Here is a 14,582-nt window from a genome sequence, read left to right on the forward strand (position 1 = left end):
TTAGGATCAGCTCTTTTTAGTGGTAGTGATTAGGCTACTATTATAACCCAGACAGACCCACACTTCATGTATTTTGTACAATATAAAACGTGGGGTATACTCTGTTTTATTAAAGGATGGTTAGCTTTATTTTCCAATATCCCTCATGCCAGTTATGCCACAAGTCTAACCAAACTTGAGTTCAGTACAGTCCACTCATGTTTCAGTGCGGCCCTGATTCAGTAGAGCATATGCTCAGGACCATCCCTATTCACTAACAACTTCAGGACATGCTCAATGTAGCTTCAAAGGCACACAGCAGAGCACTTGACCTCAGGCTTAGGGATGGATCGCTGAATCAGGGCCTGAGAGTTCAAAAACGGCCCAAAATCAGGTCATCAGACAATGTTAACTTGTACAGGAGCAGGAGACATCAGTTCTACTGAAGCAGAAGTAATGCTCTTGAGCAATATCTGCTGGTGTACCATACATTCAAGGATTGTATCAGACAGACAGAAGAATATGTACCGGTAATTACTATGCCCCTAACAATACTTTCCCCCCACAAAATCTTCCAAAATAATAAAATAAAACATCTGATTCTCCGTTACTCCATTGCAGAGTGCATGTAAAACATTGCTTTTCTGATCTAGTAGTATTGTAAACCCTGCATTGGCATAGCTGACTCTGAATGGGCATAAATGACTACAGAGAATCAGGCTTTCAATAGAGAAAAGAGAAGAGACATAGAAACCCAACACTGCATTTTCATTCCTTTTAATACAACTGTAAGAGACTGAAGTGAGAGAAACAGAGAGAGAGAGAGAGAGGATCCCAGAGCAGCCCTATTAATATGTATTTAAAAGTGTAGGGTGTTCATCTATCCATAAAGAGCTGTTTTCTCCATTTATAAGCATACAGGAGGAAATGTTAGTGAAGTGTTAGTGAGCATGAAATATTCTCCCATGGCCATTTTCCTAATCATAGATGATTACATATCTAATATTATTTCTATTTTGTGAGCTTCAAAATAATATGTAGAGGTGTTTCATTTTCACCCCTCCCCTCCCCAATAGATTTTAATTAATATTTATACACCTGACAAGCATTCAGATTTTAGAAAAAATGCCTCATCTTAGGGTTGATCTACACTGCAGCTGGGGAGCAATTTCCAGGTTAGATAGACATACTCACTCTAGCTCTGATTGATCTAGTGTGCTAAAAATAATGATGTTGCTGTGGAGACATGGCTGCTGCAACATATGCAGTGGCTTGCGCTAGACACTCAAGCACCAGGGGGGACAAGTGGGATTATTGTTGCGGTCACTAACCATGGCTAGGCTATTATTTTTCGCATGCTGGTTCAATCATAGGTAGCACAGGTACATTTACCCAAGACAGAAATGATACCCCTGGCAGCAGTGTAGATTTACCCTAAGTGGGTTGATTTTCCTGAGGTTTGAGGCTCCCTATTCCCATCCCCCCAATACATTCCTGTTCATTTATGCCCTCTAGACATTTTATGGCAAAATTGATTGTTTTCCTTTTCTTTTCCTTTTGTGCAGCTAAAGTGAGAGCTAAACCCCTGTGAAGTCACAGGGAGAGTCCATTGATTTCAATTTGTATCAGGCCCCTAAATTCTTTGGAATAATCTCTATTCCTGTCCACTGTGAAAATACTTAAATTATTACTTTGACTCAGCAATCATTTTCTAGTTGACTCTTTTCATAAAAAATTGTTTACCCTTTTGGGCAATCTGGTTATTGTTTCACCCTTGGAACTCAGCTGAGTCACAAAGATAGCAATAAAAGCTTTTGTTTACGCAGCATGGCCTAGAGGTTATCAGAATAATTTAAGAAATTAGTCTATTAATATATTGCTAACTGTGCTCAGTGCAGTGATAGGATTAATCACCTCATATCAAAGAGCGCTGTTGAATCAGTGGCACTCTGCTAGCACAAATACTTTGCAATAAGGATGGTCACTGCTGTTTTTCAGCAAGGAGAGAAAATGTCCTTTTCTCCAGTAAGCAAAATTATATATTCAACTCAACCAAGATGTTGCTATAAGTATAGACCTGAATAACAGGGGTCACCAATAGAACCGGGTGAATAGATACTTTTTCAGTTTATGGCAGTTCTGAAAAATCAGGAGGAAATGGTTTGGGGCTGACTCAAAACTAAATTTTGGGGCAATTTTTGGTGAATCAAAAAGTCAGAAAAATTGTTGCAGGTTAAACGACGTGTTTTTTTTTCCCAGTTGCAGACAACTTTAAATATTTCTTAATAAAAGCAAAAGAAATATAAGGGACTTAAGGCCATTCACAAAACAGGAGGAGGCTGGGGTGCTGTCCTCTTTTATATCCAGGGCATTTACCTGGAATGTGGGAAACCTGGGTTCATATCTCCAGTCTGGAGCAGGAACTTGAACCCAGATCTCCTATATACCAGGTGAATTCCCTAACCATCTGGCTATTTGGTATTTTTTCAGTTTTGCCTGTTGAAGCTGCTCCACTTTGTATTCAATAGTGAAATATTCACTGGGCCAAAGACAGAACAAGCAACCCTATATCTTGGTGATTAGAGCATTCACCTGAGAAGGGGCACACCCAGGTTCCAGTTCAAATTAATATTTAATTACTTATAGAAAGTGGGACAGCTTCAATGGGAAAGACCTGATATCTTGGTGATAAGGACAGCTATCTGGGGTATGAGAGACCTTGGTTCAAGGTTCATTTCCAGAGTGGGAATTTGAACCTGGGTTTCCCCACAGTCCAGTTGATTGTGAGTTCTAGTGGGCTTAAGGGGATACCACCACCACCTTCTCACTTATGGGAACGGCACCTAAGTCCCTTTGTGAATATAACGCCCACAATCAAACTATTTCAGTTTGGACACGTCAAAATGATTCATTTTGAAATTTTGGATTTTTTTTTTCAAGTGAGACAACTTGCCAAAGTCGAGAAAAATTCACCACATGTTTTGGTCTCACAAATCTGCGTTTATTAGTGAAATAACATTTCTGCAGAAAATCTTGCCCTGCTCTAATTACCAGGGCATCACTTTAAATGAAAGCCTGTCCCCAAAGAAATGAATGGAAATTTTGCCATTGACTTCAGTGAAACCACTATTTCATGCTCTATTGTTTCATGCGAGCAGTCCCAGTGCTTATGGAATCCACCTGTGACACAAACATACTTAACTTTGGGGTCACAAAAATGAGTACTTTACATGATGTTTTATCATGTGGATATTTCAAGGCTATCTGTCATTGTTATAAAGCCTAAAATATCAGACCTAATCAAGACTCAGTGTGGGTTTAGCAAAACACAGGTCCTGATTCTCCTTTCATTTACACCAATATAACACCATTCACTCCTTTGACATAAATGGAGTTACTTTTGATTTACAGCAATGTAAGTGAAAGGATAGTCAGGCCACAAGTTTCTAAGATGGTCAGTTCTTTTTAAAAATTAGCCCCTTTCGCCATATCTCTAGTTGCCCGTCCATTATACCCTGAAGGTTTGAGTTTAGTGGATGGAACCTATTATTAGAACGAGGTCCTCATTAGATTCATATATTCTATAGCCAGAAGAGACCACTGTGATCATCTAGTCTGATCTCCTATATAAACACTGGCAACAGAACTTCACCAAAATAATTATTGTTTGAAATAGAGAATATATTTTAGGAAAAAAAATCTAATCTTGATTTTAAAAAATGTCATCATTTTATTCACTTGGTATTTTATGTGATTAACTTTTTTTTTATGTGATGTTTTCTGTTTGGCAGAAATGGCAGCATTATCGTAATATTCAACCTATTCTTTGCACAGTGGGTATCTAATGAGAAAGCAAAGAATGAACTTGTTTTAGGCATTGAAGCAAATAAAACTAGCCTTTTGCAGACTATTAACATTGATGTGAACAGCATAGAAATCACAGGTAACTATGAAAATTATTTGCTTTCTTTGAAACCTTGACATATAAGTCATTGCAGATGTTGACACTCAATCCTGCAATGGCATGTGTGCAGGTATACAAGTCCACCCATGAAAATTTCATTACAGGAGATGCCTTTACTAGCTGGCATAACAGAGACTATATAATCAGAAGCTGTAGGGAAGAAGGCCCCAATCCTCAATGGGAGTTAGGTACCTAAATATTTTTGAAAATCTTGACCAATAGCCTGTGAGCTGTTCACAAGTGATCTCCTTTAGCCAACCTGGAAGCAGTATTCACAAACCACACTGGGAGCCATGTAGAGCCATCTTCACAGAAGACTGTGTCAGCATGATATATACGCTTTAAAAAGGAAACAAGAGGGTAAATAATGGTGGACTCCCAGTGAAATTCCATAATATTAATCCTTTATTTATGGTGTCCATCATTTGTGATGCCTACCAATGTCCTTCAAGGTAATGTAATTAAGGCCCAATAATGCTATTTCATAACTAAATACAGTTATTTTACCCAACATTCGGACCAGGGGTAGTGAGAAGTTCTAGTCTTCATAGAAAATGAGATGTTCTGCTTAACTTGTGGGGGCAGATAAGGGAAAGAAGGATGATATATCTTGCTCATTGCTGAAAGTGGGATCTCAGGTAAGTGGAAACAAACATTAAGAAGAGAATTTAAAAGGCTTTGATGATTCAATTGCATTTAACCAGAAAGGAAAAACTCTGACTTGTCAATAAGTGGATGAGGTGATTCTAAGCATCATAAATATGATTAAAAAGTGGTGCTGGGACCCTCGGTACCAGTGGGAAGAGATGTATGAGCAATGGATAAGACCTGATCCAAAGCCCAGTGAAATATGTGGGAATCTTCTCATGGACTTCAATGAGTTTCAGAACAGGCTCTCAGTGAGGAAGAGGATAAAAAATTAATTTGAATCCCTTGAAGTGGAAGTTGATTAACTGACATTTTCAACCTCTGTTGGAGATACTAATAGGTAGCTACTGATTACCTTCATAAGGGGAGGGAGACATCTGGTGTGTAAAGTCTCTTATACTCTATATTCTAAAGGCACATTTCATGCTAGGTACTTTAGTTATTCAATGACTAATTCAGAGCCTTGACATCATTATTTATCTTGACTATTTGAACCATCTAGAAGTTTGGTTTTTTTCTATATAACAGCACATCATTGTGGGCAATGATTGACCACTATATCCCAGAAATTCTGTAGAAGAAAATTATGAACTAAGGACAATATATCTACTTGTGAGCTTCAGAGTAGCCAAACTTTTCTTGCTATGAGGGAGTAACAGGTCTGACTTAAAACGAGACAACAACTGTGTATTCCTCCAGGACTACTGCAACAATGTGATATCGGGAATTGAGCATCCAATTAATAATTAGAATGATAATTGTATACAGCACCTTAACTTCCTAAATCTCAACATGCTATAGCAAGAAAAGTCTCATCTCCATTTTACAGATGAGAAAATTGAGGCACAGAGGTGAAGTTACTTGTCTATGGTCCCACAGCTTCCATAGTGATAGAAAATAACTTTCTTTTTGGAAAATTGCTGCCACACCCATTTTAATTTCAGCTCATTTAACTGATCCAAATATTGTCTTATGAGATGCAGGTGCCTCAAGGAGTAATGTAATATAAATGATAATATGACTCAAGCTGGCTGCTTGAAAAGATATGTCCCTTCTGACAGTCACAGATGAGTCCCCATGAGTCCCCAGACACACATTCTCTATAAAATCCTTCTTGAAGAGGAGAAGGAATAGGGATTGAGGAGCCTGTAAGCATGAGAGAGAGAGATGGGAGAAAGGCTTGATGTGAAGTTGTAATCCTTGGTGAGCTTGCAGAGTGGGAGGAAAAGCTGAAAGAGAGGTATGATATTCACCAGGAGAGAATTGGAAAATTTCAAATGGCTCAGAGGAACATTCAAGTAAAAAACAGTCTCAAAAATATTTGCGATATTTCTACACTAATGTGAAACTCCAAAATACTTTATACAGAAAGTTTACACTTAACTTGATTTTGTTCCAACAGCTCCTGAAAGTCTGACTACAAGCCTACCTCTAACATCGTCAGGTCAGTACTTCTTGTAAATGAAAACTAGCTTGTGTGCACAAGTAAGGTATGATAACAAATGTAGGGCCAGATATTCACCTTGTGTAAATTGGCATAGCTGCATTGACTTCATTGGAGATATACTGCAGTACAGCAACTGAGGAGATAGCCCATAAAGTGATATGTTACCTGAAGTAATACCTTTTATAATCCAAGATGCTTGGATTTGAACTCACCTATAATGAGGAGATAAGCTTTTGTATTTTGTATAGAAGTCCTTGGAGTCTAGTGATTTAAACCAGTCTGGAAAAAAGTAAAAAAAAAAAAAAGAATAAATCTTTGCCCACCCATTGACTCCAAACAAAAACTTCGTAAAGATTCAGATTGGTTTAGATAAGGCCAAAGCTATCCATACTTATGTTATGAGAGATGGTTAGTGCAATAACTTTGCTAAGCTTTGGTTCAATTCTCAATGGAAATCTTATGGGGAAAGGCACACTCAGGTTTCCCTTGATATGGAGATGTTGCCACAGCTGCTGGGCCTTACAAATTCAGATTCAAAGATGAGAAATTAAAGCCAGGTAGAAGAGGGTCAGAGGGAAAGACTGAAATATGTAGTGATCCCCTTGTGTAATTCAAAGCTAACTGGACCCTGCAAGCGATTGTAATGAGAGAAAGTTGTACCCTAAATAATCAATCACTACGTACACACAAGCATCTTTGTTGTCAACTACACCACACATTTTGCACCTGATTTGCAACTCAGGTCTGCTCTTCCTCCAAAAACAAAACCTCTATCTCCTGAACTGAAAGATGCTCTTCACTGACTGTGATAGCACATCTTTTTTGAGATAAAGATGACACGATCACACTTGAGGAGGTCTTGACAATAGTACAGATATGGGGCGGCTCTAGACATTTCGCCGCCCCAAGCACAGCGGCATGCCACGGGGGGCGCTCTGCTGGTCGCCGGTCCCACGGCTTCGGTGGACCTCCCGCAGGCGTGCCTGCGGAGGGTCCGCTGGTCCTGCGGCTCCACCGAAGCCGCGGGACCAGCGGACCCTCCGCAGGCACACCTGCGGGAGGTCCACCGAGCCACTGGACCAGCAGACCCTCCGCAGGCATGCCGCCGAAGGCAACCTGCCTGCCACCCTTCCGGCGACAGGCAGAGCGCCCCCCGCGGCTTGCCGTCCCAAGCACACGCTTGGCGTGCTGGGGCCTGGAGCCGCCCCTGGTACAGATACTACGTTTGATCTTAGCTCACAGAGAGCCGAGAAGTGGCACAATAACCAATATCTTAATCAGCAGCCAAGGGCCTGTGATACAGGATGAAGGTGTTTCAGGAGGAGTTGGGAGATTTTGGGTCATCATGAGTAAGAAGAAAATAATAGACTGTTGTTAGGAAGGTTAAGAGGAAGGTGTTAACCAACAGATAAGCACACAAACTTTTCAGATTTTTTTTTTAGAACCATCAATAAACTAAATCTATATGCTAGAGTGTTTACAGATATAGATTAGAACTAAACTATGGGTTATCTCAACTGTGTTTTGTTCTAGCAGATCCTGTGAATCTCACTACAAGCCCCTTTCCACCAGGTCAGAACCTTTGCATATCATGAGAATACAAGATAATGCTATTGTTTGTTAATGGAAGAACCTGGTATCTACCTGAAGAATGTGTGTGTGTGTGTGTGTGTGTGTGTGTGTGTGTGTGTGTGTGTGCATACACACATCTATGATGAGATTGGCTTAATAAATCATTAGATTTAAAAATAATATATGTTGGATTATTTATGTTATGTTACAGATGTTTGACTTTTTAAAGTTAACATTTTCAAGCTTTTCTACAAAGTCAGGAGCAACAGAAACTTACCTATTTAGAAAATCAAAACTGAGATTCTCACCTGACTGCAGGAGCTGGAGTCTTGAGACTCATGAGAGCTGGTAACTCTGCTTGACTCTGGACAATGTCAGAGTAGCAAATATGGGCTTCTTTAAAGCAACAATTAACAGTTTTCCAATAGTAGGAAGATCTTTTTTAGGCCTTTAAGAAGGGATAGGAAATGTGCTTCTGAAATGTTTTAATCTTGAGGTTTGTTTACATAGATTCAGAACCACTCACTACAAGCAAGTCTTCAACAACTTCAGGTTGGTAATTTAAATATAGTGAACAGGTTGATGTTTTACATAGAAGACTTTGGTATCCATTCAGTTGTACAAACTATGGGCCTGCCCCTACAAATACTTTATACATAGAATTTCCATTGACTGAAAAGGGAGAGCCATGCACAAAGCAGACCTTTCAAGATTGGGCCCTAAACACAAAGGATATTGTATAGTATACCGTGTTGGATTAATAGAGCTATTTTTGCAAATTGTGGACTATAGGAATATTTTTAAAAACACAAATTACACTCAGGTGCTTAATTCCCACTGACTTTCAGTGGAAGTTTAGTACCTACTTTGAAAATATTTCCCAGAATCATTAATTTGTGAAAAGTATGAGAAACACAAATGCATTTCAGATATGTCTAAGCATTAGTAATTTTTACATGTACAGTAGCAATTTATACTCCTCTATGGATTGTGATTTATAGGTAATTCTTCAATCTTAAAATAAAAAAGAAGCATTTTCAAACAAAATATCAGTTTTCTTGTGCCCAGAAGATAGCAGTGCAGTTTGCTTTTTTGAATAGAAATGAAAAGACTTGAAGATATCTTTTGTAAACACAACCTTCTTATTGCATATTCATTTCACTCAAAGCATATCTCTGGGTATTTGGTGTAGTTTTTTTGGTGTTTTTTTCAATGAGTCTAGAAATTTACTAGGTTCAAGCATCTCACCAAGATTTGTGGTCATTCCCTTTGCTGATACTTCAGAGGGGTGCTGTGTTTTGTATTGAATGGTGTGTTTAAGGTTCTTCTGCTTATCCTAGGTGGTTGTCCTGTGGAAAGTTGGAACTCTCATTACAAATGTGCAGTGCCCTGGCCAACATTCCCATTCTGCATAAAACAGGCTATGGTGTAAAGGCTATGAAGTGTATAGCCTATTGCTTGAATGCAAAATGGCAGATTTTCTTTCTTACACCTTCAGTTTGTATTGCGAATACAATACAAAGACCATATGTCTGATCCAGTATGGTCAATCTTATGTTCTTATAAGTATCTTGCAGCTTTTTTCTTAAGTCAGATCTTTTCCACCTTCACTCATATGCATTTACTAACAAAGGCAAAAACAAATGTACGTAGAACTGAGTAATTTCCCTTCTCCCCACCTCCATACTATCAGGTATGTACTTCCATGATGCTTATCCAAAATGTCTTTATGGTTCAATCCTGTTCCCTTGGCAGAATTCTTATTCACTTAAATGGGGACAAGACTGCACTCTTTGACCCTGATTGAACAATTAGATTCATGTGAAGGGATGCTTACACCCTTGGGCAGTCCTGTTAGTGTGACTCCATAGAGATTTAAGAGTCCACCCCCAGGGAGCTGATTGCAGAATCTGGGCAGAAAATTGAACAAACATTGGTTTTTTTCTCAGAGATTTATAATATTACTAAAACTTGTCCTGAAAAAGGCTTTTTTATTAGTGCTGGTCAAAATGTGGGAATTATTTTCCATGACAAATTTTAAATTATTGATGAAATGATTGAAGGAGGAAAAAATGAATTTCCAACTGAGTCAAATAAAAAATTTTTTTGTTCATTTTGCAAAAAAAATAAGTGATGAAAAAATTTCCACCCGCCCTAGTTTTGAGCATAGTTCTAACAAGAAGTGAATGTTAAGTTTTCATGTTTCTGAACTTATTCACCCTTCTGTACTAATATTCACCTTTCTTATATGTTTTTCAGCTATTATTTATTGACTCAGAGCATGTAAAAACATAATAAGCAAGTTAGACATACAACTCACACAACTGTTGTGTAATCAGGCTTGTGCTGGAGTCCCAAAGGCAAGTCAGTTTTCCTTTGTAATATAATTTTCTTTTTTTCCCCTTTTCTTATCTCAATTATTATTTCAGTGAAGTGTTTGCCTCCTGAGGAACCTTGTGCTGATGCCATAAACTGCATAAGTAAAGACTTATTTTGTGATGGAGTACCAAACTGCCCAGATGGTTCAGATGAATCTGAAAAAATATGTGGTAAGAATGTAAAGCTCTGAATCAATCTTTATATCTGCTTGTACTTGTCAATATATTAAGCAACAAAAGTATCTTCCAAACCAATCCCAATAGAAATGAAAAATAGAATTCAAGAAGATATTTTACTCTTCAAGAAATGTATGAAACTACAGATTGGCTTGATATTTTTATGAATATTTGTATGGTATAATGCTGAAGCAGCATAAGCCAGCTATATTAATCTAATGGAAAAGTCGTTATCAAATAATTTATCAATGATAGCCAACATTGTGCTATCAAATGATGTTGCTATGCAGCTACAGAACCACATACCCCATCTCCAGAATGCATTAATCTTAATTTCTTGGTGGAACCAGTACAAAGATGTCTCTTGTGACCAGGGGCAGCTCCAGACACCAACACGCCAAGCGCGTGCCTGGGGCGGCAAGCCACGGGGGGCGCTCTGCCAGTTGCCGCAAGGGCAGCAGGCAGGTTGCCTTCGGTGGCATGCCTACGGAGGGTCTGCTGGTCCCGCAGCTTTGGCGGACCTCCCACAGGCGTGCTGCCGAATCCATGGGACCGGGGCCCTCCCGCAGGCAAGCTGCCGAAGGCAGCCTGTCTCCCGTGCTTGGGGCAGCAAAATACCTAGAGCCGCCCCTGCTTGTGACAGTTGATAATGGTATCCTACTTCAATCTGATGTTCTTCCAGTGCTTACTGCTCTTAATAAGCTTTTAATACTGTTGACCAGGGGAATTCTACTGAACTGAGGCAATTTATAGGTCTTTCTTTATTATCTCAAACCTGGTTTTCATCTTACTAGAATGTTTGCAATGGAACTTGTGACAAATTTATGTTACCAATCTGCCTGGGGTGTCAGGTGATCAGGCTGAGGCCTCAGGATCTTTAGGGGAGATGAAGAGTGCACCACGTGTCTGAATTTTAAAGCTTTATTAATAAAATAACAGCGGTGAGTGTTGGGACTGCTCCCACATCACACAGAGGAAGCAAGAAAGCATTAGTACCCCAGCCGTAACCCACTCTCATACTCACACACACACAACCCGAGGCTGACCAAGCCTGCATGTAATGTAAGAAGAAGAGGGAGAGGGGTGGATGGAGTTCTTATCCCATGCATGGGTCATCCAGGGTCCACTGTGATCTCCGACTTGCTTTGGCTCTCGGAAGGGCTTTTAAGTCCTGGGTTCTTTTGGGGGTGTTTTGTACAGGGACTTCTGCTCCAGATGCTCTTTGTATCAGTCCAAACCGGCTTTCTGTGGCCTTCTCAGCTTTTCCCAAAACACATCAGCTTTAGGGCCATGAGAAAGTTATTTTTCCCTCATTGACTTTGTTGTCTCACTCCTTTTCGCAGCCCCTGCAATTTGTTCAGCCACTCTCCTGTCTCACGGCTGGTTGAGTGGTGTGGGAGTGGTGGACTCTCCCCCTTCCTTCTTTGCAGGTAGCAGAGTGTGTGCAATGGCCTTGGGCTGGAGTCAGTTCCTTATCTTTGGATGTAGCTGGAACATCAAGTTAACCCGTTCTTTTCTCCTTTCCTCCCCCTCCAGCCTTTCGTCGCCTGTAAAGAAACCTTTCATTCCACACACACACACCTTTAATCCTTAACCCTTCCCAGAATGCCTTGTGATGCTTGCAACAGTGTTAGCAACATACAGTGCTCATCTGTCTCCCCAGGGGACCAGTGGGTTGTGACAAACTGATCAAATAGTACCAAAAATGACTCATGAACATCTCAAGAATAGGCCTGATGTCAAATGGTGCTGAGCCTCTTCTTCAAGTTGTTGACTGCTCTTGTTATGGGGTAACTGCACCTCTGCCCCCTTCTGGTCTCTCTGGTCCCTTGCTCGTACCTGTCTTAGGGTGGAATCTCATTCTTCTCCTCACACTTAGCTCAAAACCAAGTTATACTCCCCTCTGAGAACCACCACTTATCACTCTGCAGGTCCATCAGGGTTTTGGACACCTGAGTTTCCTCCTTTCAGGAACTTGTGACTTGTGTTAGTGACCATCTTGGAAAAAAATATAGTTCTTTAACAATTGGAACAAAACACTAGGGGAAAAAAAGCTGTTTAAAACAACAAAAAGCCACCACACATTCTTAAATCTCTTGTAATCTTGCACTTCGCTACAAACTAAGCCAAATAGGCTTCATCCCAGCCATCAGTTCCCATTAAATCAGTGGAATTGGAGGGAATTCAGGAGTTTGTGCAATTGGGCCTTTGACTAAGAACAATGTTTGATGCAATAGTTCCTGCCAATGACTTAGCTAAAGTTTGTACAGTGGTCTGAAGCCATACATAAATGTTCCATATTATCTATAATACAAAGTATTCTGCTTGCTACAATTAAAGAAATAAACTCATCTTTTTTTTCTCTCTTTTTTTAACAGTAATTGCATACGTTTTTCATTACAATAAGTAACACTTTTTCATAGCATCATAAAATGCAGGGCTGGAAGGGACCTTGAGAGTCATCAAGTCCAGCCCCCTGCACTGAGGCAGGACCACGTTTGCTTTTGAGGTCAATTTTGCTCACAAATTTTGCTTATGTTTTGTAGAGAACTAATAGAAACACTTGTAAAATAAGAGAGACTTCAGTGGACTCTTCGAATGCTCAGTTCCTTTGAAAAATCAGAACATTATTTCTTACTCATACCAACATTTCTTTCGATTGCATTGAATATGTAAAAATGAGTCCAAACTTGCGTGGGTCTTTAAGACAGAGATGATGTGCAATTATGTCACACAGGAGCTTGATATAGAGTATTCACAAAGCAAAATCCAGGAGTTACAGCCTGTTCTAGGGAGTTACTGGTGGTATCCTTTCCTTTTAATTTGTGCCTGGTGGATCAAGCATCCAACCTATTCTTTTCAGTTCACATTTTCACTGAAAGCTGCTCTTCACCGCCTGGGGGAAAATAAAAGTCTGGTTTCTGGACAACATGTTATTTGGCCCATCACCTTTATTTTAGATTTTGATTCTTAAATCTTATGCTCAAAATGAAGAGCTTTTCCAGGCTTCTATATTTAGGTTTCTTAGCAACATTTGCAGAGCCAGTGTACAGAATGGCAATAAGCCATGTACACATTTGGGAGACCTGCCAAGTTTTCCACCTCTTTGATTTTTCACTCCTGTCCCATCCCCCAGAGTGACTTAATACAGCCGTATAATAAAATTGTCTGGCTTTTCAGAAGTGCCACAGAGTTTTACAATGAGATTCATAGCCAATTTATAATTCTTGTTGCAAGTGCTTTTGCACACAAAAAGTGCTATTTCCCTTTAAACAACTAAACTTGATTCCTCCTCCCCCCCACCACCACACTCCTGCCTGGTTTATTTCTCCCTCTAGTGTTACTGAGTTTAGCATATGCTAGAGATGTATAGATACATTACAGGAAAGGTGAAATTCTAACAGTTTCTTCCTGCCTTTGACAAAGTGTAGTGAAATCTATAAGCTTTTAAGCAGAGATTCAGACAACAGATGATGAAAAATACATTCATTTTCTAGTTTTATCAATAAAATGTTTCCTTCTGGCTCTGCTATGGGCAGCAGCATCAATAGGCAATACTGAAGGGCAGTTAGAAAAAGCAGTTAAGGAGTCTCCAGAGAAGTAGGGAAAGCCTAAACTGTTTATATTATTAAACAGTTTTGTTGGAAATGCAGCAGTATAGCACATCAGTCTAAGGAAAGGGAGTCTGGAGGCTCATCCCTTGGGAGCATTATTTTTCATAATGGGTGCTAACAACCCTGTTTTTGTCTACCGTAATAAACCTACTTCACAGCATTGTTACTTGGCTAAAAGAGATTAACCTACGTTAGCGGTGAAGAAGTAAACCTTCATTGGCAGGAAAAGATTCTGCACATGAAACAGATGGGCTGGATCCTACTCTTTTGACGTTAATGGGAGTTTTGTCATTGACTTAAATGAGAGCAGGATTAAATCCTAAATGCACCCAGCCCCCAAGACAAGTGGCTGGAGCTGTCCAGATTCTCCTGGGATGGAGAAGCAACAAGAGCAATCTCCAGGAAATCACACATTGGACTAAAAGGACCTTCTTCTGTCCCAGCAAGGGAAGCAGCTGGAGCTTCCCAGAGGCTCCAGCAATGAGGCAGAAGGAGTTAAAATGACAGCTCAGACTCTGCCTTGCCCTGACCAGAGATGCCTCCTCTCTCTGCAAGGGAAGTAGTTGGAACAGCCCAAAGTAACCAGTGAGGTGGCTAGGGGACAACTCCAGCTAGCCCTGTGCCAGTACCTTTAAACACTAACCCTTTGTGACTGTTGGGGAAATCGCCTGATTGGATATGTGCATTGATGCTTTAATGCCCTTGTGTTGTGTAGTCCTCTTACAGTCAGTCCAGGGTCTGTGATGGGGAGGGTTGGATGAGGGGCAGATAGTGAGAGAGAGCAGATAAAGGAAAGGGGGATG

The 14,582-nt window shown here is 40.0% G+C and overlaps 1 protein-coding gene across 1 annotated transcript in view; it reads left to right on the forward strand.

Annotated features, from left to right (window-relative positions):
• The window catches only part of TMPRSS15 (transmembrane serine protease 15), a 90,037-nt gene that overhangs the window by 3,826 nt on the left and 71,629 nt on the right, over window positions 1–14,582 (forward strand). Inside the window, 3 exon segments of the mRNA XM_039544193.1 lie at window positions 3,771–3,967; window positions 5,994–6,039; window positions 10,032–10,159. Coding sequence (XP_039400127.1) covers window positions 3,771–3,967; window positions 5,994–6,039; window positions 10,032–10,159 — 371 coding nt within the window.

The sequence above is a fragment of the Mauremys reevesii genome, linkage group 1 (genome assembly GCF_016161935.1).
Source record: "Mauremys reevesii isolate NIE-2019 linkage group 1, ASM1616193v1, whole genome shotgun sequence".
Lineage (NCBI taxonomy): Eukaryota > Metazoa > Chordata > Testudines > Geoemydidae > Mauremys > Mauremys reevesii.